Here is a 25,704-nt window from a genome sequence, read left to right as displayed (position 1 = left end):
TTGGGGAATAAAACAAGTTCAATGAGCGTAATGCATGGTCGAACGAATTGTTTTCTAAAAAACCCAAACCCAAACCAAATGAGAAAAGGTAATTAAAATTACCATATCCTTTACAACTGCGGTAACGCATGAAGACAGTAAAACACAGCACAGCCTATAATCACTTCTCTCATATAATCTATGATGGTGTAGGCAGATTTAAACTCATTCTTTGCAAATATAAATAGTGACATTCCCGAGGTGCTGAAACAGGTAAATGTCCGACGTCATAAACGTTCTTTGATATCTTGATCTGTCAATTGACCTGGCAACAGTGTCAATATATTCTGAAAATCCATTTTCACTGATCGCTGGAAACATTCACTGTTACAGTAAATAGGACGCAAATAAAGAAGTATTAAACACGAGTCCTTTCATGCATCGTTGTATGTATAATTGGTGTAGGTCCATCGTACAACACTACAGTCTGAAAGTATTCAAAGCCGGTGCATTACCCTCACGCTCCATCGAATCACCACTGTGCGGATCACCACCTGCTTCAGGCTGGCGCTATTGAGTCTTCATCGAGGTGGCATCATTATTTGTCATACTTAATAACACTCATTTCCGTCCGACTGAATCGATACCACCCGTGAGATTGGAAAGGTAACTCATAAAAATAGATACAATTTGCATACAGATACAAAGTGGTTGGGGACCCATTCTGGATTGGTTGACAGTGATGACATTTAATTCCTCACTGCATTATCAGTTGCAGTTGGCAACTAGCCCTGGGTAAGTCTGTATTTCCATCTTAGTATGTCTTTTTGTAACTTGGTCATACGAAACAGAAGTCATTATCACCAGTCTATCAATTTTGATCGTATTAAATGACTATAAATTTGAATCTTGGTTTGTCAGCATCATACCCTTTCTGTTGGGATCCATCAGAGTGGTGACCCGTCGAGTTCCGGGGTTGAATAGGTCTTCAGCAACCCAATCGCATGCTTGCCGTAAGAGGTGACTATGATCGTCGTAAGAGGCGACTAACGGGATCAGGTGGTCAGGCTCGCCGACTTGGTTGATGCATGTCATCATATCCCAATTGCGTAGATCGATTCTCATGATGTCAGTCACTTGATTGTCTGGTCCAGACTCGAATATTAACAAACCGATGACATATCGCTGGAATATTGCTGAGTGCGGCGTTAAACAACAAATAAAGTGATGACGTATACGACCTCTACCACTTTGGTTTAAACATATTTGTATTTGTGCGATTGATATGGATTGAAGTTTTTCAAAATTTTCAAATAAAAATGTCTTAAGATAGTATCCATTATAATGATTTGGACATACAAATATATAATGAATGGTATCTTCGCAAGTACAGCCACAAGAGCAGCTTGAATCATTTGAAATAAATCTATCAGCTTTGCGTAAATTGAGATCACTACATGTATTACTTGGCGGAATCTGTTCTAAAGTTTATGTCAAATCCAAAATTGATCTTGTGTCTCAATTTAAGCGTGATCTGGTCTGTGAAACTACTTAACGATTGTATTGAATAAATATCTAGTTATAAAGTCCCACAGTTGTAGGTAAAATGTATACGTTGATGTCTTTACTTTAATTGCATGCAATCCATAAACAATTCTTAGATTATAAGGTTACCAGCTGAAACATATTCAGGAACAAATCTGATTGGCTGCTTTATCGTGGATATTCTGTTAGGGCTCAGTCACACATTCAGGATTTTTACTGCCGTCCTTGATAGGACCATTCCCGATTAAAATTTGTCGTAAGTCTGATCAAGATCCGACAGAGATCAGACAGTGACCGGACAGTGAACAATTCATGCCCGTTCATCACGACAGCGTCCCGATCCACAGGACACCGTCCAGACAACACAAGAAATTGTTACGATTTTGATCCGATACAGCAGAATCTGTCACGACAGAGTCACGATTGTAATCCGACTTGACAAAAACGTCTGAGTTTCCCGAATGTTAAGGGACGCACCATACTGTCGGGAGTGCTTGGCCGACCTCTCTGGACCTTTCCCGATCCGTAGGACTCGGTTACGAACGTACACGACTGCGTTCCTGCAATGGTAGGCCATTCCAGATCATTGAGGATAGTAATCCGACTTTTTCACTTTTCGTGTCGTAGCGCCGTCTGATCTCAAACGGGAGCCATAATCGGCACTGTGTGAACCTGGCCTTAGAAAGGTTCATTTTTGTCTCCTGTCATCAAGCAGTTTGATATTAGTTTGTACATACAATTTATGGTGATATGTATCCTTAGATGTCCCACGTATAGTCCTTGATGCATCAAGTAACGTTTTTTTCTAGCATCGTTCTCCGATTGATTGTAAACTTTCCCAATTTATAGCTACTCCTTAATCAAATAACGGTAATATAAAATATTTATATATAGAGTGCAGCTTTCCTTGGGAAACGGTATTTAAACTTCCCATAAAATTCTCATACAATTAATCAATGGGCTTAATGTTTGAGCATGCCACTTAGCATCATTTTGAAACCTTAACTCTCAATGTGTATATACGTCTCAATTTTCACCTGCATGGATAAGTGTATTTCCCGTATACGTTACGGTTTTGACTGAACCGTAAGTGTTGTTTCACTTTTAGCTTTCCTTCCACATTAAGCTGACACTCAATGGTACAACTACTATATTGCACAGCGCAGCGTTAAATCTAACTTAATCACTTTATTGCGTTCGTCAATTCGAGGGCTGGTCAAAATGTTCTAAGCCTGACCAACTTCCAACTATGGGCTATAACAAATTTAACTTGTCAATGTAGTACATTGTTTTAGTAGTTCATTGCAAGCGTATTTGGTCTTTTGAGGTCGTTTTTATATTAGTGACAGTCAATCGAACGTGATAGGGGTCCAAGTGGACACAGAAATGGAAAAGAACGAGTACCGAGCAGTCGTCAAGTTTTTTTACTTTAGAGAAAAGTACTCCCCAACAAATTCATGTCACACGTGTATGGGAATAAGTGCTATTCCACTGTTATACGTTGGGCAGCTATGTTTATGGCTGGGAGAACAGGCCTTTATGATGACCCTAAGTCTGAACGTCCCTCAACTTTCATCATTGAAGGTTCAATCAAGGAGATGGAAAAACTTATACTGTCAGATAGACGTATTACCATTGCTGAACTTGAGGACGACATAGGTCTGAGTCATAGATCCATTGAAAATGTTGTTCATGAACCTTTACAGATGAATAAGATATCTGCTCGTTGGGTGCCAAAGTTTCTAAATTCTGATTCTTAAGAACTGACATTGCCAGAGAAAATTTAATTCAAAGAATAGCGGAGATGAATGCTGGCTGCTGGAGTTCTATTATTTCATGACAATGCCTCTTCTCACACCTCTCAACTTGCAAAGACTTCTGTGCGACCATGTGGGTTCGAAGAGCTCCCTCATCTTCCATACTCGCCAGACCTGGCACCAAGTGATTTCCACGTGTTTCCTGAACTGAAAGAACGTCTTCATGGAAAACGCTATGACGACAACGATGACCTTAGAACTGCCGTGATATGGGTTTTTCAGGGTGGCTTCAGAAAAACTTTTTTTCTGACTTGAATTGAAACGCTTCACTATCGGTATGAGAATTTTATTAAAAAGCATGGAGATAATGTTGAAAAATTAAATTAAAACACTTTCACAATTGTTGGTTTTGTTTGTTAGGCTTAGAACTGTTTGAACAGCCCTCGTATATCCACATGTAAAGACTGCCATCTTAATTATAAAAATACCATCATGGTGTTTGGGAGATGTTTATATTTCATTTTATATATGTTTATATTTACATTTGGTTATTAAATCATATAACAACTGGACCCTTTGTTACACAGCGTTTGTCTTGGCTGACATTAACAGTAAAGAAACAAAACTTGGTCTGCTTTTGTAGTAAAGCACAAGGGCGGTTGAGTCCCACTCTCTACAAACATGTCCTTAAGAAGGCCTTCATAACTGTAGCAATATTTCAATACCAACATATATTCAGGGCACAGAATAAATAATTCCGTCCACAACCATTTTTCGATGTTAAGTGGAGATGAGGTGTCGTTTCTATGCCTAAAGTACTTGAATGTGGACGCTAGATCGAAAACCGTAGCATAGAAGCGTATATTAAAAACAACATGGTGGCCCAAATGAAACCACTACCAGTTTTTGTTTTCGATCCCGAACACTTAATCAAAGTTCACGTTTGATAAAATAACGTGTACGTATTTCGAGGTACTGTAAATCTTGAAATTAACGGGAGCGTGAATTAAATGCGAAAACTGCGAGTTGTCTTTATTCGCATTAATGAAACTTCGCATTTATGTCTCCAAAATGACTATCAACAATAAGGCGGCCACACTGCACTCTTTGGATAGCGGAAATACCAACTTGAACCACAAACACGGTTTATTTAGCAGCAGTTGTAACAAGTATATATAACAAGTAAGCGATTATTAAGTAAGGGTAGATAAATAAAATGATCTTTTGAAACTATTGTAGTAGCCAGTCGGATAAGGAATCCCACAGTGCATATTTACAGACGTTCCTAAGAAGCCGACAACCAAGCAGTGACATAAATAACAGCTGACTAACGATCAGCGAATGAAGGTATACGGTAGCAGCGACTCACCCGTTTCTCGGTGTGTCCCTGGTAGGGAACCCCGGATGCCATTTGCCTCAAACAATGTATGTTTTTTTAAAGAGGCGACTGAAATGATCGGGACCAGGTTCATCGAGTGGGAGTGGACATCGCTAATAATATCAGTCACTGGTTTGTCTGGTCCAGAATCGACACTCACAGGCCGCCGTCATATAATTGGGATACAAGGCTAAGTGTAGCTTTAAACACACAACCAACCAACAAATCTCTTTAAATTCTTTTCACCCGTAATAGTAAATGATTATTAATTTACACATACATCCGTTAGACCAAATTAACTAAGAAATGACAGAGAACTTGTCTTTTCTACAGCTCGCTATGACGCCTTTGCAACAAACGATCCTGGGTATAACCTGTGCTTTCGTCTTGCCGTCACTGCTACTTCCTGAAGTCAGGGCGCAAAGTTTATTTGTGCGCATCTCAGATGCCGACAGAGCATTCACTTCCGGGAACGTCCTACGGACACTGGCGACATCTAGTGCCGTTGAGTGTGGCGTTGAATGTGGCAGGTTAGACACGTGTGTCTCCTTCAACAGTCGACTGGAGGGAGATGCTACAGTCACGTGTGACCTCCTCTCCGACATCCCGCTGTCCCCCATGAAGAACCTGGCTGCTGCCGCAGGGACGGGATACTATGAACAGGTGGGAGATCGTGACTGAGCGTGGGTTAACGCCAGTTTCAACAGTATTTCAGTTATATCAAGGCCTGTATGCTTGATTGTGTCTAGGCGGACCCAGACGGTGTGTGTGTTTGTGTGTGCGTGTGCGTGTGCGTGCGTGTGCGTGCGTGCGCGTGTGTGTGTGTATACGTGTGTGTGTGTACGTGTGTGTGCGTGCGTGCGTGCGTGCGTGCGTGCGTGTGTGCGTGCGTGCGTGCGCGCGCGCGTGTGTGTGTGTTTTCCAGGGGGTCCGGACATAAATGTAAACATGAAAATATGTAAACAATTACAAGTAGAGAGAAAAATTGCAGGCAATATATAAACCATTCACAAGTCAATAATTGGTAATTTATGTTCTACACTCACATTGACCGTTGACAGAACTGTTCACTGCTTTCAAAAATATGTTTTTTTCAAAAGCGTCAGTCCAGCTACGGCGTCTCCAAAACGTGCGCATATTCCGATAGAATTCCACGGCAGCCATATTAAAAATATCATTTTGTTTCGTCATGGAACCATTTCCTCGCGTATCAATGTGTACTAATTCAACATAAAGAGAGTCGTGTACATGTTTGTTGTCTTGAAATGGGGATCACCTTTGTGCATTTTTATACATGTAATCCTTTTGTGACCCTGACATTCATGTAGCCCTTAAACCTAGTGTTAACGCAGTTTTCACATCTCCTCTAAAATACAGTGTGGATTGAGGTGAAGGTTTGTCTGTGGGGCTCAATCAAGTCGGAACGGCGTTTCCAACCAAATTTAAGCATGGTCTACATGGCAGCCCTTTGATAAATGTGTGATGCATCCCTGTGCAGAGACGAGTCCTTTGGGCCTGAAATCTATGACCCTGGGTTCGGATCCCAGTTCGCCCCGATTTGGTTTCTAGGTTCGTCAGCACCATACTCGCGGGTTTTACCTAAATGGCAAACGTCTAAGACTTGCATCAGCTCGATGACTTCGGGCTTTTCTTCCACATTAAGCTGACACGCCGTGATATAACTGGCATACTGTTCAAATGACTCACTCCTATTTTAGTGCCTTTATACGACCGTTTTGATCTCACCCCAAAAATATTTGATCTTGAATGTTTCAAATATGCAATAACAATCAGGTCAACTACAGATTGCCGTGGCTGTTTTTCAGACATGTCAACCCCTCTTCAGCCTAACAACAGCTGTAGAGTTCGATGAGGGTGGTGTCAATGTTGCCGGCTTCGTGTACGTGACGAGTAACCACGGCGTCGACGTGATGCTCGTCAACATGTCCACTACCAATGATGTACTAGCTGTGTCCCGGGTGGCTTCGGTCGCCCAGAAGAGCGGTGGGAAGTTTACACAGATACATGGCATGACAAAAGTTCACATGGGGAACGGCACCTCCATTGAAGTCTTCATGACAGGTACCCCAACTTGATATGTGATGCATACATCATAGCATCTTTTTATAAACCTTCTGCCACTTTTGCCTACTTGCACCTATCTTTTTATCACGTAATTACCTCTTGGGAGGTTTTACTTTTTCCAAGTACATTGTGTAAGACCTCATTCCGGGTGGGAGGTTTTACTTTTTCCAAGTACATTGTGTAAGACCTCATTCCGGGTGGGAGGTTTTACTTTTTCCAAGTACATTGTGTAAGACCTCATCCCGGGTGGGAGGTTTTACTTTTTCCAAGTAAGACCTGATGGTTTGAGTAGCAGATGGAATTTGGACTTGTGTTTTAAACGTCTAATGTTCGAAAATCGAAGACAAGATATGAATTCTTTTGTTGTAATGAATGACGGTAATCGAACCTGCAACCTCACATATCGTGTTAAGTTTAGTAACGCACTGTTTTCACACAGAGCCAGCGGGGTAGGTGGTGAAAGAACGTTCAATTTTAGATGTCATGACTTAGTTTTGACTATGCTGCACGTGTTTCTTCTCTCGCATGCTTTGATCACATTCCATTCATACAGTGACACAGTGTTTTGTTTCACTATAAGACATCTCGATGTTTTCTTATCTTTTATGTTTTTTCTTGCATTTAGACGGTTTATAAGTGAGATAAAGCACTACTCGGTTATGGTCGAGGAAGTAAGACCTCGACAACAGGTACCGGCATTGTTAGATTCGCTCCGAGGTCTTACAATGCCGATACCCTCTTGCCTCGGTCGTACTTCTTCGACCATAACCTCGGAGTCGTGCTTTATCCTTCACATATATGCTAATTCACAACCATAAACTCGCCAACCAAAGACGTAAAACAAAGTGTCCCCAATTCCCACTGTTAGGTTCTATGGCGAGAGCGATCACCGTGCTTGATCAGGCAAATGCCCTACAGTTGAGTCGACTTCAGCCCCGTGTACACTGCCACCTACCCCGGATCTCTAACTTGAAGGTCGTCAACGAGCACAGTCTAATCCCAACATGAGGCTTACCTTATCGTGTTATTTGAGGTTTGACACACACAGGTCCCAAATGATAGTTATAACATTGGTGTCCTGGAAAGACATGGAATTCCAGTGTGAGCTATCTTAGTCACGTGTTCCTGTAGGTTATCCAGCCTCTGAGTATCGCTCGATGGATTCCTTTAAATTACTGCAATATAACTGAAAAGGTCAATCGATTCCTACGTGTTCTCTGGTACAATATGCTTGCAACCATGATAGCATTACATGCGGTTGTACGTGCCAGTCTTGTATGCATTCATTTACACTGTTGTTAAATGTTGATACGGTAAGCGCGAGTTGGATTTGTCAGTTATATCTATAAGTGTATGTTAATCAAGGCTACGTATCTACAGGGTCTGATGTCTGGTGCACTCTTGAAGGATACGGCCTGCCGTCACAGCCGTGTTTTGCATCAAACCCAATGCCTATGATCACCATTTTTGGCACCGATGGCATCTCGGCGTTGTTAGAAACCAAGACCCATGTCGGAATGATGGCGTTCAGCTACTCTAAGGTCATCATCATGGACATCTTGTCACCCGGAAATTGGGTCGTCAACACGACCATAGATCTGTCTCCTGGCAACCAGCCGCCCGGATGGATGGACATACCTCGAGGATTGGTTGGTTCCGCTTGGCTCGTCAGGCAAGACTCCACAGGGCTTGACATCTATGACACGGCGTTCCTGGTGACACAACACTACTACGTCGTGTACGACTTCCCCAACGATGTGATACTGAAGAGGGGCCACCTGTGTCCTTCAGACTGAGAAAGTACTGTCGTAAATGTTAGAAAAATTATTGTTTTGCCCTTTAAACAAATTACTAAATAATCATAGCAGTTAACAATGAAGTCCATATTTGAAATATCGAATAACTACCGGTTGACCTACCTTGGGTTTATTTAATTGTGAACTTTCCGCTGTTTCACAGGAGAACGTTTCGCAATACAAAAAGAAAGGTTGAAAGACCTAAATCTAAATTGGACTATAGAAATATGCAAATGTACCCTCTTTTTAGTAATGTGAATTATTTATTTACAAAACAAGTCTATGCTATAAAATAATAGGTGTTGGTAGTAGAAAATAACAAAGAAAGTATACACCCATGTTTGATGGTGAATAAAAAATGAAACAAAGGTGAAATGGTTATTCAATGGTGACGTATTTGATACGTGACATATTACATGCATCATATCAGTATCTGACAACACGTGACGTGCACGTGACGTATCAAGGGACATGAGGATCCCAATGTTACAGTACACAGTAATAAACAGACTGATGCAGGTTTTGTCATGATCAGTGTGAGTTGGTTCACAGATAATAGACATTCTCAACAGGGAATATGACAACCATGCACCAATACACGCCCAGAGTCGCCGTCGGGGCGGTCGGGTAGCCTAGTGGTTAAAGCGTTCGCTCGTCACGCCGAAGACCCGGGTTCGATTCCCGACATGGGTACAATGTGTGAAGCCCATTTCTGGTGTCCCCCGCCGTGATATTGCTGGAATATTGCTAAAAGCGGCGTAAAACCATACTCAGTCAGTCAGAGTCGCCGTCCCATCGATGTCGTCAGCCGCCTGATGACGTTTTTGGGAATCCGTTATTACTCGTCCCTCAGTGCGTGTTCCAGCCGTTGACTGTTTTGTGGTGGGTGAGGACGCCTCCTCATCCCACAAGTGCTCAATGGAGTTTAGGTCTGGTGAGCGAGATGGCCATGTAAGAACGGCGACGTTGTGCGCAGCCATGAGGTCCTGGACGACCCTTGCAGTGAGCGGCCTAGCATTCTCATGCTGTAAGGGCGTTCCCTGTTTTCTTTGGCGAAGGAATGGTAAAGCCACGGGTTGAAGAACGTCATCCCTGTAGGTCTGGTCGTTGAGGATGCCACAGATAATGTTTCCTCCCCAAACCTGCTGCGCATATGCAAAGTGCGCAAGTATCGGCGTCATCACGCGTGGTCTGCCAGATCTCGCTCTGTCCTGCGTGTCTGTAACGTTCAAACTGTCTGACGATGGTTGGAAAGTTTCTTGCAATCTGGGTGTGGTTGGTAATCATTTGCTTCACTCCTCTCTCCCTGTTGTTCGAGTTAAACAAGGCAAAGACATGTATTTTGTGTTTTTATATTACCTGTGATGTTTTCGCAACGATCCATCGCGTTTTATACCAATTGTGCACGGACACATCAAAAGAAAATGTTTAGCGATGCCCACTGTTGCACGTGCATCTTCCAACCAACGGGTTGCGGTCTTGTCCTTATGTCTACAGTTTTTCGGCCACTGGTTTCAGCCAAATGGGTTTTGATAAAGTTTGTAATTTTTTGGTCAAATCCAATTTTCAAGGGTATGCTTTCTTTTTGCCCGGCAGTTTATGTTTCGTCACCACCGCTCGCTCTCATCCTGCGTCATGACACGTACATAGATTTGGGTTGTACATATGTTGGACCCAGCAATAGCTTCTCTTTGTATGAATATTTATAGAGCTTTGGAATCCAGCACCAAAGAGGATTGTTGGTTTGTTGGTTTGTTGTTTTGTTGTTTAACGCCGCACTCAGCAATATTCCAGCTATGTGACGGCGGTCTGTAAATAATCGAGTCTGGACCAGACAATCCAGTGATCAATATCATGAGCATGGATCCACGCAATTGGGATCGATGACATGGATCAACCAAGTCAGCGAGCCTGACCACCCGATCCCGTTAGTCGCCTTTTACGACAAGCAAAGTCGCCTTTTACGGCATGCATGGGTTGCTGAAGACCTATTCTACCCCGGAATCTTCACGGGTCCAAAAAAGAGGAATGGACATGTCTTCAGGTTGATGAGTCCAGACAAAAGGTGATAGTACAGAAGCGTGGTTTGAGCGGATGTCTTCCTCGGCCAATATACTGGCTTTATATGTGGCATTATTTGATATGTCACTTATACCAAGCTCATTGATCAATCATTAAAACACATCTGTGACGTCATTATATTGTTTGAACGCTCCATTATTTTTCAGGAATGGAGAGTTGCTTGTCAACTGTACATTATCTTGATTTCAGCATTTGAATTTTTCAAATATTTTCAACTACAGAATATTTTGTCAAAGTGTAAAAGAAGAGATGAGTTTTAGGTAGGGGAATATCCTCGTAACTCTCCATTCCTTAAAAATAATGGGCCTCGGCCCCTGTGGGGCCTCTGCTCCATTATTTTTAAGGAATGGAGAGTTACTCGGACATTCCCCTCTACATATTAACAATAGTTGTCAGTGGGATCAACTACAAGCGTTCATGTAGGGCAGCCAGACTTTGGATGACAGCTGGCTGGGACAGAATGAGTTTCTTCCAATTCTAGTTCCTCTTTCTAAATTTGTGCAAAAGTTTTAGTTTTTAAAAATAAAAGTATCAGCTGTCAAGTCTTTGAAAGGCATTTAGATACACGTAAGAAAGAGAATTTATGGATGTCAACTTCTATTATTATGAGGAATACACCGTTTCAGAGTACATGCTTCATCAGTATCAGACGTGTTAGTATTAATGTGAAATGGATTTTATTTCATATATTTTGTCATATTTCATATCTAAGTGTATAGGTAAGGATATTATGTGTCACAAAGGCTTATTTTCATAGATGTAGGTACACGCAGCACTTAAATACGTACAAACTTGTTGGGCTGTAAACCGAGGATCGAGTCCTGACTTTGGTACAATATTTGAGGCTCTATCTTGGTCTACCCTAGTTGGTGAAGCCCTATAAGTACGGGCATATATGGTGCTGACAAACATTACTTAATCATGGTGAATCTGGGATTCAAACCCTCAATCATTGTGTTCTGGAACCCAATCCGACTTAAGGTACTGGGCCACCTATGCCACCCTATAAAAGTCGCATTGTGATAGAACGATATAAAGAGTGAACGATATAAAGACCGCAGTCAGCGGTGTTCAGCCTGACCACGGAGGCCTGAACATGGTCGAGTCTTGGTCAAGCAAACCACTAGCAGATAGCACGCGCAACGATCCAGGCTGTCGTGTGTGTGAGTGAATGAGTATGGTTTTACGCCGCTTTTAGCAATATTCCAGCAATATCACGGCGGGGGGCGCCAGAAATGGGCTTCACACATTGTACACATGTCTGGAATCGAACCTGGGTCTTCGGTGTGAACGAGCGAATGCTTTAACCACTAGGCTACCCGACCACCCCTGTCGGAGGAAGATGACACAAATACCGATACATTGTATATTGTTGCCACCATATCCTAATTGTCGTAGTGCCTTACGCTTCATATGGGCTAAAGGATTGATTGTGATCGCACCCCCTGGAACGACCATTCTATTTATATTAGGAAATGTATGAGTGCAGTTCACAATTCAGTGTAGGATTTTAAGCAATCAAATTAAATACATTTCGAGAAACATTCCCAGTCTCCCGAATATTATAATGATGCAATGTTTATATCTTCGAACAGATTCCTTTGTCAAAGGAATCTTACATCGCACTTCATTTATAAATCCTGTGTGTAGAATATGTCGAGTTGACCGCTTTGTTACTTCAGTGGTTTTGATGGCGAAGGTACTGATTACTTTAAGAGTTAACATAATTAGGACGATTAGAGCTGTTAATCATTAACTTGATCTGTAAATACCCGAAAAGTTTATTTAGTGGGATATTTTGAAGACCTGTTAACAAAGTCTAATTTATAAATACTAAGAATGCGCTATAGCACACTGCCATCCATTTTACGAGAGCTTTAAAAGTAGAAGCAATTGCATTCAACGGATTCTCAGTTCACATGCCAAAATTTACACACTTGAACATCTTTATATATGGAGTACATTTGGACCTATAACCAAAGGCAAAACTACTTCGCGTTATCGAAAAAAGCGCACCGTGGGCAAATATATTTGATGATGTAATACCCCGTTCACATGCACACCATTTACACACATGTAATTTTGCACATGTGTAAACTATACACACATATGTTTATGTAAATTTACTATGCGTTCACATGAAACTTAATAAATGTGTGTGAATGAAGTATGTAAATGATGTGAGGCACACATAGTCATCAGTCTTTTCACGACGTTCAACATGAAAAGGCTGTTTTCCAAAAAAGTCAATTGAGAAGAGAGTTACAGAAATCTTCACATGAAGCAACATGTGTTTGATTTCATCTGCACATAAATGCCATGAAACCCTAAAGGAAACACTGTCCACCCAGCTCTGAACGTCCGCTAAAAACTCGGTATTCCTGTGTACTGAACGAGCGTCAGCTTCAGAATACACATGTGTGGCCGATGTGCTCCAAGATGACAGGTACACGCTGTGAAGAGAAGGCGAGATTTACTTATATTTCCATGCACAGGTTAAGCCCTAGGTCTTACCTAGGAGAGAAAAGTGTTGGTGAAAAAAGGTCCAGAGCCAAGTGGAATGATATTGCAAAAGGAAAGTTTACAATCAAAGATTGGGTGAACAAATTTCGGATGACATTTTACTACCTTTGTCAATGAGTCTGGACCAGTTAGGGAACGTTTGGACATTGACTATAAAGTAGCTGTAGCAGTCTACTGCCTTGCATCCTCTGCAGAGTTCAGGACAGTTGCAAATCTCTTTGGAGTGGGGAAATGAAGTGTTTGGAAGTGCCTGAGAGACGTCTTTGAAGCACGTGTTGACACAATGATGTTAAACGATGTCAAATTTCCATAGAAGGATGATCTGAAAGCAATACTGGATGTCTTTTAATCTGTTTGTGGATTACCGAACTGTGGTGTAGCCCTAGACGGGACACACATCCCCATAATAGACCCACGGAGATTATCTTCGTAGGAAAGTGTTCAATGATCATCCTACAAGCGATATGTGACCACAAGTACATCTTCACTGACATCAACATTGGCTGGCTTTGGAGAGTACATGACGCCAGGGTCTTTGGAAATTCAAAAGTTTTTCATACAGGCGAAAACAGTTACGTACTTCCCCTAGTAAATTATTGTACCAATTACCCTGGTTGCTGATGCTGTAGAAGGGGAAGATCAACCAGAGAATGAAAATTGAAGTCGTTTCAGTATGTTAAGCAGAAATTTTCAAAACATCATTGTTAAACATATTGTTCAAGTTTTCGACCCAAAGATGTGGATTTCACAACAGAGTGGTGAAATGAAAGTGAAGTTGTTTCCTTACCATAGTTCCATGCTACTTTCGAACAACAGAAAATAATCAACCCTCGTGGTATTACAGGCTTAAGGAGACACTCCACTTTCACCATGAATGCTTGCGCCAAGGTCGAGCAATGTCCTCATTACATGAATCTACCACTCAACTCATCCATATTGCACGCACGGGTAGGGACTACACAGCAGTGCACTGCACAGCAGCCACAAACATTCATGGTATCGGGGATAGTTGCCTCAGATCAGAAATACCTTGAAAGTGGATAGTGACATCATCACAGAAATGTAATTGAGTAAGCATTAGACAAATATTAGCGCACAATTCATTGCAGTATCGGAGACAAACACTTCATCAAGTTTGTTTTAAAAAACCCTAATCGTTTCTCTTGGATCCCGTGTCTATGGTTCCTTTAGTGAGTGAGTGAGTGAGTATGGTTTTACGCCGCTTTTAGCAATATTCCAGCAATATCACGGCGGGAGACATCAGAAATGGGCTTCATACATTGTACCCATGTCGGGAATCGAACTCGGGTCTTTGTCGTGACGAGCGAACGCTTTAACCACTAGGCTACCCGACCGCCCCTATGGTTCCATTAAACAACGTAGTTGCTTTCTCAAAAACTTTCATAATAAAAGCAAAATGTCATTTTAAATGAAATCAGTCCTGTCAACAGTGTAGTTGCTATTCTCTTCAGGTTCCCTTGCCTTTATTTCTCCACATCTGTAGTATCTTCTTCATCTGCAACGATCTTCATTATGTTCGTCTTCTCTGGGCTCAATTACTTAATCTGTACGTATCTCTCTGTTAGCATCTACCATTTCTGTCTCCGTCTCGGACCCGTGAAGATCCGAGATAGAATAGGTCTTCATCAATCCATGCTTGCCCAAGAGGCGACTGTGCTTGTCTGAAGCCCTATTCTACCCCGGATCCTCAGGGGTTCTCACATACGTATCAGCTGCCATGTGTTAGTCACAGGTATTCAAACGAATCCCACATTGTTGTTTTCAATGTGAAATAAAGCAAAAATAAAGCTATCGTTTGCTGCCAAAGAGGCGACATGTCATCTATCCCAAATGCGTGGATCGATGCTCATGATGTCAATCACTGGATTGTCTTATCCAGACTCGATTATTTACAGACCGCCGTTATATAGCTGGGATATTGCTGAGTGCGGTGTTAAACAAGAAACATACAAACATTAGGGGACGTATTCTGACCCGAAATCCTTACGGGGGATATGTGTGTTAAAACATTCATTTGCAGAGAGAGATTGACGAATTTTGTCGTCTGGTGCATTGAAGCACACGTAAAATAAACACATCTTACCTTTTTCAAATGACGTAAAAAGATATACCAGAATAATCATTTAAATCCACGAACATTGACAGATAACATGCGAACGTAATAAAAATGTCTGAACTAGTATGTGATGTTGCTTGATTAATAAGAGCGACACCCTCTGGAACACACAGGCAATTAATTGTATAGTTGCAATGATGATAAAAAGAAAGGCGAAACTGACGTTAATTCCTGTAGCACTCATGGGTAACTGTTCTGATTCCGTTTTAATCCTCGTTTTCTCATTTATACTCTACCAGTATCGCCATGAATTCCCCAGCAAAAGTAGGTCCCATAAAATGTTTCTACCTCGTCAGCATATCAGTATCCGGTATCGGAACAGGCTTAGCACATATAACAGAATCAATACGGAACATCAGTCTTTATCGGAAGCCAGCTCCAAGCTACTTGTCATGCATGAGGCAAAACAAGACAGGATACCGGTGCCACATGTTTCCTTCAGCCCGGCTTACGTGGCCCCATCACGCTTCGCTGATACCTGAAGCATTATGAAACAGGGCGTATTAGCACGACAGCCACGGGTGATCTTGTGAGGATAGATGGTTATGGGAACGGGAAAGTGAGGGCCATGAGTCAGCCTTCATCCTCTTTACTGTTCAGTGAGCTATCGTGCTTTCCGAGCTTGGTTTATTTACATATATGAATATACAGATATATTGGTCTCCATACACGCTGAGACAAACGGTACTGTCTTACCGGAAGATAGGCATATACACTCTTCAAAAAAAGAAACGCACAGGTAGATTTTTTGTAGATTTATTGTACCTTATAAAATCGGTATATTTAATTCAATATCATAGATACAAATATGAAATTTTTCGGAGCTTGATAGTCACATGTTGTCGTTGTACAAAGGCAATGAAAATTGTTCCTTGTCATGTCACATAAGACCACAAGATTGCGCTGAACTCAGTATATCATGTGACCACCCCGGGCATCAATCACGGCTCTGCATCTCCTCGGCACTGACTGGATAAGTGTACGAATTCTGTCCTGCGGAATTCTGCGCCAATCTGCTTGCAACAAGTTGGCCAGTTGTGGGAGTGTCCGCGGCGTGTTCTGACGTTGACGTACACGTCGATCGAGTTCGATTGGGTTGAGATCTGGAGATCTCGACGGCCAGGGCAAGACCTTGATGTTGGCATTATGCAGGTAGTCTACCGTGACACGAGCTGTGTGCGGTGGAGCGTGGTCCTTTTGAAACAGCTCCCTCTGGCGGTCAATGTTTGGAAGAAGGGGAGGTTCAAGAATTTGATTCATGTAGCGATTTTCTGTCAGATTTCCCTGAACCACAACCAAGTCAGATCCGCCGGTGTAGGATATGGCTCCCCACTACATGACACTACCGCCACCGAAACTATCGAATTCACGTACCTGGGGCAAAATGCTCATTTCGACGACGATAAACACGTTGTCTCCAATCTCGTTGGTGAAGAAGAAATCGTGATTCATTGCTAAACCACGCTCGTCTCCAGTTTCTCAAATTCCAAGGCTGTAAGGTATGGCACCAACGCAAGCGTCGCTGTCGATGGATCTGTTGAAAAACTGGTCTTCTGGGTCGGATTCCAGACTCGCGAGGATGGTTTCTGACAGTCTGGTCCGATATCCTCCGCAAACCAGAGATGCTTCCTGCAGTCTCCGTAGCTGTGGCATTGCGATGACGTAGGTGGAACAGTCGAATGTAGCGATCCTGTGCAGGGGTGGTAACTCTTGGTCAGCCGGTTCTCGGACGGTCTGCAATGGAATTGAACTGTGTGTATCAATCACTCGATTTACAGACCGCCTACATATAACTGAAATATAATATTGCTTAGTGCGGCGTTCAACAACAACAAACAAACAAACAAACAAACAAACAAACAAACACAATCTAAGAACAGACCCGTGTCCCTTGACTGGGATCAATTTGTTCAAGTCCTTTAACGCAAAAAAACACTACAGTGCTACATGGAGTGAATGAGTATGGTTTTACGTCGCTTTTAGGAATATGCCAGCAATATGACGGCGGGGGACACTAGAAATGGGCTTCACACATTATGCCCAAGGAATCGAACCGATGTCTTCGGCGTGACGAGCGAACGCTTTAACCACAAAGCTACCCTCCGCCAATGATGCATGGAAGTAGTACAGGTACAATATTCAGGTGTAAAATCATGCAAAGATAACTAAATACTTAGAATATTTTAAATATTCATTATATATTTTCACTTAAATGACCAAATATTTTGCTTTTACATTCTGTATAGAGACTATGAAATATAAAATAAATTAGGACGGCTACCTATTTATTTCTTGTTCTAAACATATAAACTCATAAAAATAGTGGTATCCCTCACCCAATGCACTGCACCCACAAAATCAACATTGTCTATTAATCCAACGCCCGACTTCAACTGGGAGTCGTGGGTTACGAGTTCTTAGCTTAAGAATAGGCTGAGAAATCTTAAATGGTAATAAAATATAATTTTCTAAACCGTTTACAGGTTTAATACAATCGTATATGTTATCCTTGGAAGATAAACCTTTATAATAGTGCCACCCTATGATGAATAGATATGTCAAAATTTGTTCAACTTGGCTAAGTGGCTAAGTAACCATTTCTTACTAATAACGATCTGACTAATGTCAAACATACGATAGACCACATTCATATAAATATTTCTAACGTAAGCAACCAGGATGGCTAATACAGCTGTATACATTGCCAGTATTGATTTCTAGTAACTTAGCGTAAACACGACATCAGAGCATGTTCTGGTTTTCAAAAGTGAAAGAGTTCATTTAATCAACCCTTCACCATCTCACGATGACGTCATTATTCTACTCAGCGGCGAGTCGACTCGTCTCTACTGTTTTAATGTAGTGTTGCTTCCATTTTATTTCCCCTGGGACGACCATGACAGAGATTTGAGATGACGTGATGAAAGGGTGCGGGATATTAACAGGATCACGCATGAGGAAAGAAATCAACCTGGAATTAAGTGACTAATTCAGTTCTATAATAGTATGAATATTTAACCACACAATCTTCGTCAAACCACATTTTATTTCCAATGAAAAACCTATTTCATGTTCAGTTTAATTATTCAGAAAATATTTTATTTTGTGCAATGGATTTTGGGATAGTTAAATGTGAGATAAAGCGGGGGGTGTTTGTGTATATAGGCTTGCGTGCGTGCGTGCGTGCGTGCGTGTGTGTGTGTGGCTACTTGTACTAGTCCGGACTAGTGCAGATTTTATAGTGGATGCTCACTGAAATACCATGCCGCAGCTTAACTTGGATACCTCACTAAGTATACTGTCTCTGTTTTAACCCTTTAATGCATAGCGCCAGGCAGGGTAACACAAAATACCTTCTTTAATTGGTTTGATATGACGTGTCCGGGGATCGAACCACCGGCCTTCGGCTCTCCGGGCAGACGCTCTATCCACAAGACCACAGGGGAGGTTTCGAGATGTGAAAAGGTGTATACACCAACTAACATCAATTGCATGGTGCCACAAGACGACGGGATTACGTCGTGAATGTCAGTAATAAACAATGTCAACACTTTTAGAAACACAAAAAAACGATTTCAGGTCTCCATTACCCAGCATTCAAACACTTTTCTGTATCACGTCTTACGAAAACAAAGCCTTAAGCAAGATAACCCGATTGTTACGCTCCGTGAACAGTTAGAAATAGACTTTCGACATTTCAATTACGTTTGAGCGTTTTAATCAGTAGAGTACCTCTAATCTATATACAAGCTCCACAACGACGTACTCGGACTGCGTCATTGAATAAAGAGTCGGGTTGAGGTGTTTGGGGAAATTGAATCTAGCTTGTCGGTGTCGGTCTGACTGTCTGAGAAGCATTGATTCCAGCACAGATGACGTCCTCAGCCCCCTACTCAACCGGCAAACGTTTCCTATACAATAAAAGAAAAACGAGAGATTAAGATCGCGTCTCTCTCATCCCTTCATTAGCATCCCCCCTTTGTTACCCCTGAAGGACGTTCATTTCTTAAGCCTCCTGTTCTAGGCAGAAACTCGTTGAAAGGAGCAAATTGAGGTCTGGATCGCTGGCCACACGTCCCACGCACGTGAAGATCTATGTACTAATGATTCAAGAGGTAGCAGTTTAATAACGAACCCCAGACAGAATCTAGGATACGATCACATCAAGTGACGTTCAGATGAGCACTGATGTAAGGTGAGTGGGTGCTTGTAATGACATTGGTCAATTAACAAGCGTGAGTAGCAAACATTCCAAGCACACAGACATGTTTCAGGGGTAAACGTCGTTAAACAGCAAGGACTGTTTCACGACGGTTCCTCGATATATCTCCTTGTATTCTCTGGTATCAGACACGCCTTGTATTCTATGACATCAGATAACTCCTTGTATTTTATGGCATCAGATATTTCCTTGTATTCTATGACATCGGATAGCTCCTTGTCTTCAATGGTATCAGAAACTCTTTGTATTCTATGGCATCAGATAACTCCTTGTATTCTATGGCATCAGATAACACCTTGTATTCTATGGCATCAGATAACTCCTTGTATTCTATGGCATCAGATATTTCCTTGTATTCTCTGGTATCAGAAACTCCTTGTATTCTATGGCATCATATAACTCCTTTTATTCTATGACATCGGATAGCTCCTTGTATTGTATGGCATCAGATAACTCCTTGTCTCCTATGGCATCAAATAAATCCTTGTATTCTGTGACATCAGATAACACCTTGTATCCAATGGTATCAGAAACTCTTTGTATTCTATGGCATCATATAACTCCTTTTATTCTATGGCATCTTATAACTCCTTGTATTCTATGGCATCAGATAACACCTTGTATTCTATGGTATCAGAAATTCCTTGTAATCCATGGCAAGATATAACTCCTTGTATTCTATGGTATCAGAAACACGTTGTATTCTGTGAGAAAGTTGGCCTCTGGTATTTTTTATATATTGTATATATATTGTACTACTACTACTACTACTGTTGCTGCTAGTTCTACTACTACTACTGCTGCTGCTGTTGTCGCTGCTACTACATCTACTACTACTACTGCTGCTACTACTATTACTACTACTGCTGCTGCTGTTGCTGCTGCTACTACTACTACCACGACTGCGTGGGTAATTGATCGTGCTATCAACCACTAGTTTGTCTTCCCCAGACTCGGTTATTAACAAGTCTCCGTGTTATAGCTGTTACAGCTAGCAACATGTGGGTAAATCATCAAACAAATATGTTGGTCACATCGGCACTATTCCCGTGCACACCTACTTCCGCTTGGTACATGGGGCGGTCGGGAAGCTTAATGGTTAAAGTGTTCGCTCGTCCCACCTGGGTTCGATTTCCCACTTTGGTACAATACTCACTCACTCACTCACTCCGCCTGGTACAGTTTGTGTCAGTTTCGCTTCATGGCACTAAAACACATTTACCCCGTCTCCCTTCCCCACAACAACACACTAGCCGATATGACGAAGCACTCGATTCTTTCAATGTAAGTGACTGATCTGCGCATCCTTCGCGAAGAACGTCCAAGAGCAACCACCCTCTACACTCGGCATTGAACTAACGAAAATACCACGCGTTTTGCGTAGAGTGTCGACAACGTGCAAGGGCCATAAATCCAATTACAACAATTGTACATGAAGTGTATCACTATGGAGTTCAATGCTTAAAGAAATGGTACACAAGGTTGCTCGTCACATTGAGTGACTGGGTGGGTTGGTGGGTGAATGTATGTTGTTTAACGCCGCAATCTACACAATTCAAGCTACGTCAAGACTATAGCCAGCATGTGGTTGTTTAGGAAACATGGTCGGTGTGTCAAAGACTAGCATTGTCATGTCCGGGGAACAAGGTCGGTGTGTCAAAGACTAGCATGTTGATGTCCGGGGGACATGGTCGGTGTGTCAAAGACTAGCATGGTCATGTCCGGGGAACAAGGTCGGTGTGTCAAAGACTAGCATTGTCATGTCCGGGGAACATGGTTGGTGTGTCAAAGACTAGCATGTTGATGTCCCAGGAACAAGGTCGGTGTGTCAAAGACTAGCATTGTCATGTCCGGGGAACAAGGTCGGTGTGTCAAAGACTAGCATGGTCATGTCCGAGGAACAAGGTCGGTGTGTCAAAGACTAGCATGCTGATGTCCAGGGAACAAGGTCGGTGTGTCAAAGACTAGCATTGTCATGTCCGGGGTACAAGATCGGTGTGTCAAAGACTAGCATGTTGATGTCCGGGGGAAATGGTCGGTGTGTCAAAGACTAGCATGGTCATGTCCGGGGAACAAGGTCGGTGTGTCAAAGACTAGCATTGTCATGTCCGGGGAACAAGGTCGGTGTGTCAAAGACTAGCATTGTCATGTCCGGGGAACAAGGTCGGTGTGTCAAAGACTAGCATGTTGATGTCCGGGGGACATGGTTGGTGTGTCAAAGACTAGCATGTTGATGTCCGGGGAACAAGGTCGGTGTGTCAAAGACTAGCATTGTCATGTCCGAGGAACAAGGTCGGTGTGTCAAAGACTAGCATGCTGATGTCCGGGGGACATGGTAACGGTGTGTTAAAGACTAGCATGTTGATGTCCGGGGGATATGGTCGGTGTGTCAAAGACTAGCATGTTGATGTCCGGGGGACAAGGTCGGTGTGTCAAAGACTAGCATTGTCATGTCCGAGGAACAAGATCGGTGTGTCAAAGACAAGCATGGTCATGTCCGAGGAACAAGGTCGGTGTGTCAAAGACTAGCATTGTCATGTCCGAGGAACAAGGTCGGTGTGTCAAAGACTGGCATGGTCATGTCCGGGGGACTAAGCGGGAACTAAGCGTGTTTGGAAGCGGGAGGCGTGTGTGGAAGCGGGAATTAAGCGTGTGTGAAAGCGTAAAACGTGTGTGGGAGTGGGAATTTAGCGTGTGTGGAAGCATCTGTCGAAACGTGTTTGGAAACGGGAAGTGTATGTGGAAGCGTGTGAGGAAGAGTGTGTGGAAGCGGGAACTAAGTGTGTGTGGAAGCGTGAAGCGTGTGTGGAAGCGTGAAGCGTGTGTGGGAGTGGGGATTAAGCGTGTGTGGAAGCGGGAACTATGTGTGTGTGGAAGCGTGAAGCGTGTGTGGGAGTGGGGATTAAGCGTGTGTGGAAGCGGGAACTATGTGTGTGTGGAAGCGTGAAGCGTGTGTGGGAGTGGGGATTAAGCGTGTGTGGAAGCGGGAACTAAGTGTGTGTGGAAGCGTGAAGCGTGTGTGGGAGTGGGGATTAAGCGTGTGTGGAAGCGGGAACTATGTGTGTGTGGAAGCGTGAAGCGTGTGTGGGAGTGGGGATTAAGCGAGTGTGGAAGCGGGAACTATGTGTGTGTGGAAGCGTGTGAGGAAGCGTGTGTGGAAGCGGGAACTAAGTGTGTGTGGAAGCGTGACGCGTGTGTGGGAGTGGGAATTAAGCGTGTGTGGAAGCGGGAACTAAGTGTGTGTGGAAGCGTGAAGCTTGTGTGGGAGTGGGAGTTAAGCGTGTGTGGAACCATCTGTCGAAACGTCTTTGGAAACGGGAAGTGTATGTGGAAGCGTGTGTGGAAGCGGGAACTAAGTGTGTGTGGAAGCGAGAAGCGTGTGTGGGCAAGACAAGACAAGACAAGACAATTTTATTCAGTATAGAGGCCAGTGGCCCAAAATACAGACATATAAAGGTTTCATTTCTGAGCGCTATTTTGCATCCACACAGCATTCTTGGAAAATAGGTATATAAAGTAGTATTGGACATATTTCTTATTTTTTGCACATTGAATAGGTATAAACAGAAATCACTTATTGTTTGTGTATTTTGAGTCTTCATAATATTTATGAATACGTTTACTGCACTGTCATTTCTGATGTATTTACTAATATACTTTTTTCTAATAGAGGTATATGCATCACATACAAGTAAAACATGAATCTCGTCTTCTAAGTACATTTTGTCATTTAGCCTACAATGAGGGCATAGTCTTAAATGGTATGGTATATTAGTGTATCTTCCTGTTTCTGTCATAAGTCTAAAATTGCCACATCTAAATCTTGTGAAACAGATTCTCAAATGTAAAGGAAGAGCAATGCATAAGTACGTTTCCACATGTAAAAGTGCCTTATATAACACATAGTTAGCACATCTATGAGAAGAGTGTAGTGTAGAATACCAGTTTTGTTTAAAATTATCAAGAAATCTTATTTTAAATAATCTGCTAAAAACGTTAATATTTCCAACATCCTGGCTAATCCATACAAAACCAAACCCAAATTAAAATAGAATATGTTTGATATGTGTAGCCCATGTGACTCTGCCAGCATCATCAAGAGACTTTAGCATTAAATAACATTGATGAGTTAGCCTATTTCTATCTAGAGTGATTAGTCTACACCAGTACTTAACTGCCCGTGACATGTATGTAAGCTGAAGTGGAGCTCTACCACATTCACCCAGTACCATACTATTGCATGTACTTTTACCAACTTTCAGGAAATATTTGCACATTCTTATCTGAACATTTTCAGTAGTTTTACAATATGCTGTTCCCCAGATTTCTGACCCATAGCACAATATTGGTGTAACCATTGCATCAAAAATCCTGAAAAGATCAGTACAATTAATATCACCTACTCTCTTTTGACACCTGTATATTGCCATTATGGCTTTATTTGCTTGTGATGCAAGACAGGACTGTGCTTTAGTCTAAACTAGTCTGGGTGTAAATACTATACCTAAATATCTATAAAATGACACCACCTCAAGCTTCTGGCCGTGAAGAGACCAATTCTCATAGTGTCGCAGTGGGCCGCTCTTACGAAACACCATAACCTTTGTCTTTTTCAAGTTTACTTTCATACCAGTTAATTCACAAAAACTTTCCAAACCAATTATCTTTTTTTGTAACTGTAATGCAGTATCAGCGACTGCAGAAACATCAGCAGCAAACACGAGAGCAAATAGATTATTTGCATCAGGAGATATATATATATATATATATACCTTGTCCACCATATTCTTTCATCATACTAATAAGTTGATTGATGAAAATAATAAATGTGTGTGGAAGCATCTATGGAAACGTGTTTGGAAGCGGGAACTAAGCGTGTGTGGAAGCATCTGTGGAAACGTGTTTGGAAGCGGGAACTAAGCGTGTGTGGAAGCATCTGTGGAAACGTGTTTGGAAGCGGGAACTAAGCGTGTGTGGAAGCATCTATGGAAACGTGTTTGGAAGCGTGATGCGTGTGTGGAAGCGTGATGCGTGTGTGGAAGCGTGAAGCGTGTGTGGAAGCATCTGTGGAAACGTGCTTGGAAGCGTGATGCGTGTGAGGAAGCGTGAAGCGTGTGTGGAAGCGGGATGCGTGTGAGGAAGCGTGAAGCGTGTATGGGAGCATGAGTGGAAGCGTGATGCGTGTGAGGACGCCTGTGTGGAAGAGGAAAGAGTGTGTGTGGAAGCGGGATGCGTGTGAGGAAGCGTGAAGCGTGTATGGGAGCATGTGTGGAAGCGTGTTTGGAAGCGGGATGCGTGTGTGGAAGCGTGAAGCGTGTGTGGAAGCATCTGTGTAAACGTGCTTGGAAGCGGGATGCGTGTGAGGAAGCGTGAAGCGTGTGTGGAAGCGGGATGCGTGTGAGGAAGCGTGAAGCGTGTTTGGAAGCGGGATGCGTGTGTGGAAGCGTGAAGCGTGTGTGGAAGCATCTGTGTAAACGTGCTTGGAAGCGGGATGCGTGTGAGGAAGCGTGAAGCGTGTGTGGAAGCGGGATGCGTGTGTGGAAGCGTGAAGCGTGTGTGGAAGCATCTGTGGAAACGTGCTTGGAAGCGGGATGCGTGTGAGGAAGCGTGAAGCGTGTGTGGAAGCGGGATGCGTGTGAGGAAGCGTGAAGCGTGTATGGGAGCATGAGTGGAAGCGTGATGCGTGTGAGGACGCCTGTGTGGAAGAGGAAAGAGTGTGTGTGGAAGCGGGATGCGTGTGAGGAAGCGTGAAGCGTGTATGGGAGCATGTGTGGAAGCGTGTTTGGAAGCGGGATGCGTGTGTGGAAGCGTGAAGCGTGTGTGGAAGCATCTGTGTAAACGTGCTTGGAAGCGGGATGCGTGTGAGGAAGCGTGAAGCGTGTGTGGAAGCGGGATGCGTGTGAGGAAGCGTGAAGCGTGTGTGGAAGCGGGATGCGTGTGAGGAAGCGTGAAGCGTGTATGGGAGCATGAGTGGAAGCGTGATGCGTGTGAGGACGCCTGTGTGGAAGAGGAAAGAGTGTGTGTGGAAGCGGGATGCGTGTGAGGAAGCGTGAAGCGTGTATGGGAGCATGTGTGGAAGCGTGTTTGGAAGCGGGATGCGTGTGTGGAAGCGTGAAGCGTGTGTGGAAGCATCTGTGTAAACGTGCTTGGAAGCGGGATGCGTGTGAGGAAGCGTGAAGCGTGTGTGGAAGCGGGATGCG

The 25,704-nt window shown here is 42.9% G+C and overlaps 1 protein-coding gene across 1 annotated transcript; it reads left to right on the top strand.

The window, feature by feature from the left end:
* Positions 1-681: 681 nt before the first annotated feature.
* On the top strand, positions 682-8,904 carry LOC124134263. Its single transcript, XM_046498988.2, has 4 exons — positions 682-774; positions 4,993-5,322; positions 6,486-6,741; positions 8,125-8,904. The coding sequence occupies exons 2-4, from the start codon at positions 4,999-5,001 to the stop codon at positions 8,538-8,540; spliced, it is 996 nt and encodes a 331-aa protein (XP_046354944.2). The 5' UTR covers positions 682-774; positions 4,993-4,998; the 3' UTR covers positions 8,541-8,904.
* The last annotated feature ends 16,800 nt before the right edge of the window (positions 8,905-25,704 follow it).

Source organism: Haliotis rufescens, unplaced genomic scaffold, assembly GCF_023055435.1.
Source record: "Haliotis rufescens isolate VD_foot unplaced genomic scaffold, xgHalRufe1.0.p SCAF_1, whole genome shotgun sequence".
Lineage (NCBI taxonomy): Eukaryota > Metazoa > Mollusca > Gastropoda > Lepetellida > Haliotidae > Haliotis > Haliotis rufescens.
Note: the sequence above shows the minus strand (reverse complement) of the source record. Positions and strands in the feature narration are given on the sequence as shown.

What these genes read in the sequence shown, in the direction of transcription:
- LOC124134263 (XM_046498988.2), top strand. Translation starts at nt 4,999, where the DNA reads ATGACGCCTTTGCAACAAACGATCCTGGGTATAACCTGTGCTTTCGTC. An exon ending in GGACGGGATACTATGAACAG is followed by an intron (nt 5,323 to 6,485) that starts GTGGGAGATCGT and finishes GCTGTTTTTCAG; the next exon opens with ACATGTCAACCCCTCTTCAG. An exon ending in CATTGAAGTCTTCATGACAG is followed by an intron (nt 6,742 to 8,124) that starts GTACCCCAACTT and finishes ACGTATCTACAG; the next exon opens with GGTCTGATGTCTGGTGCACT.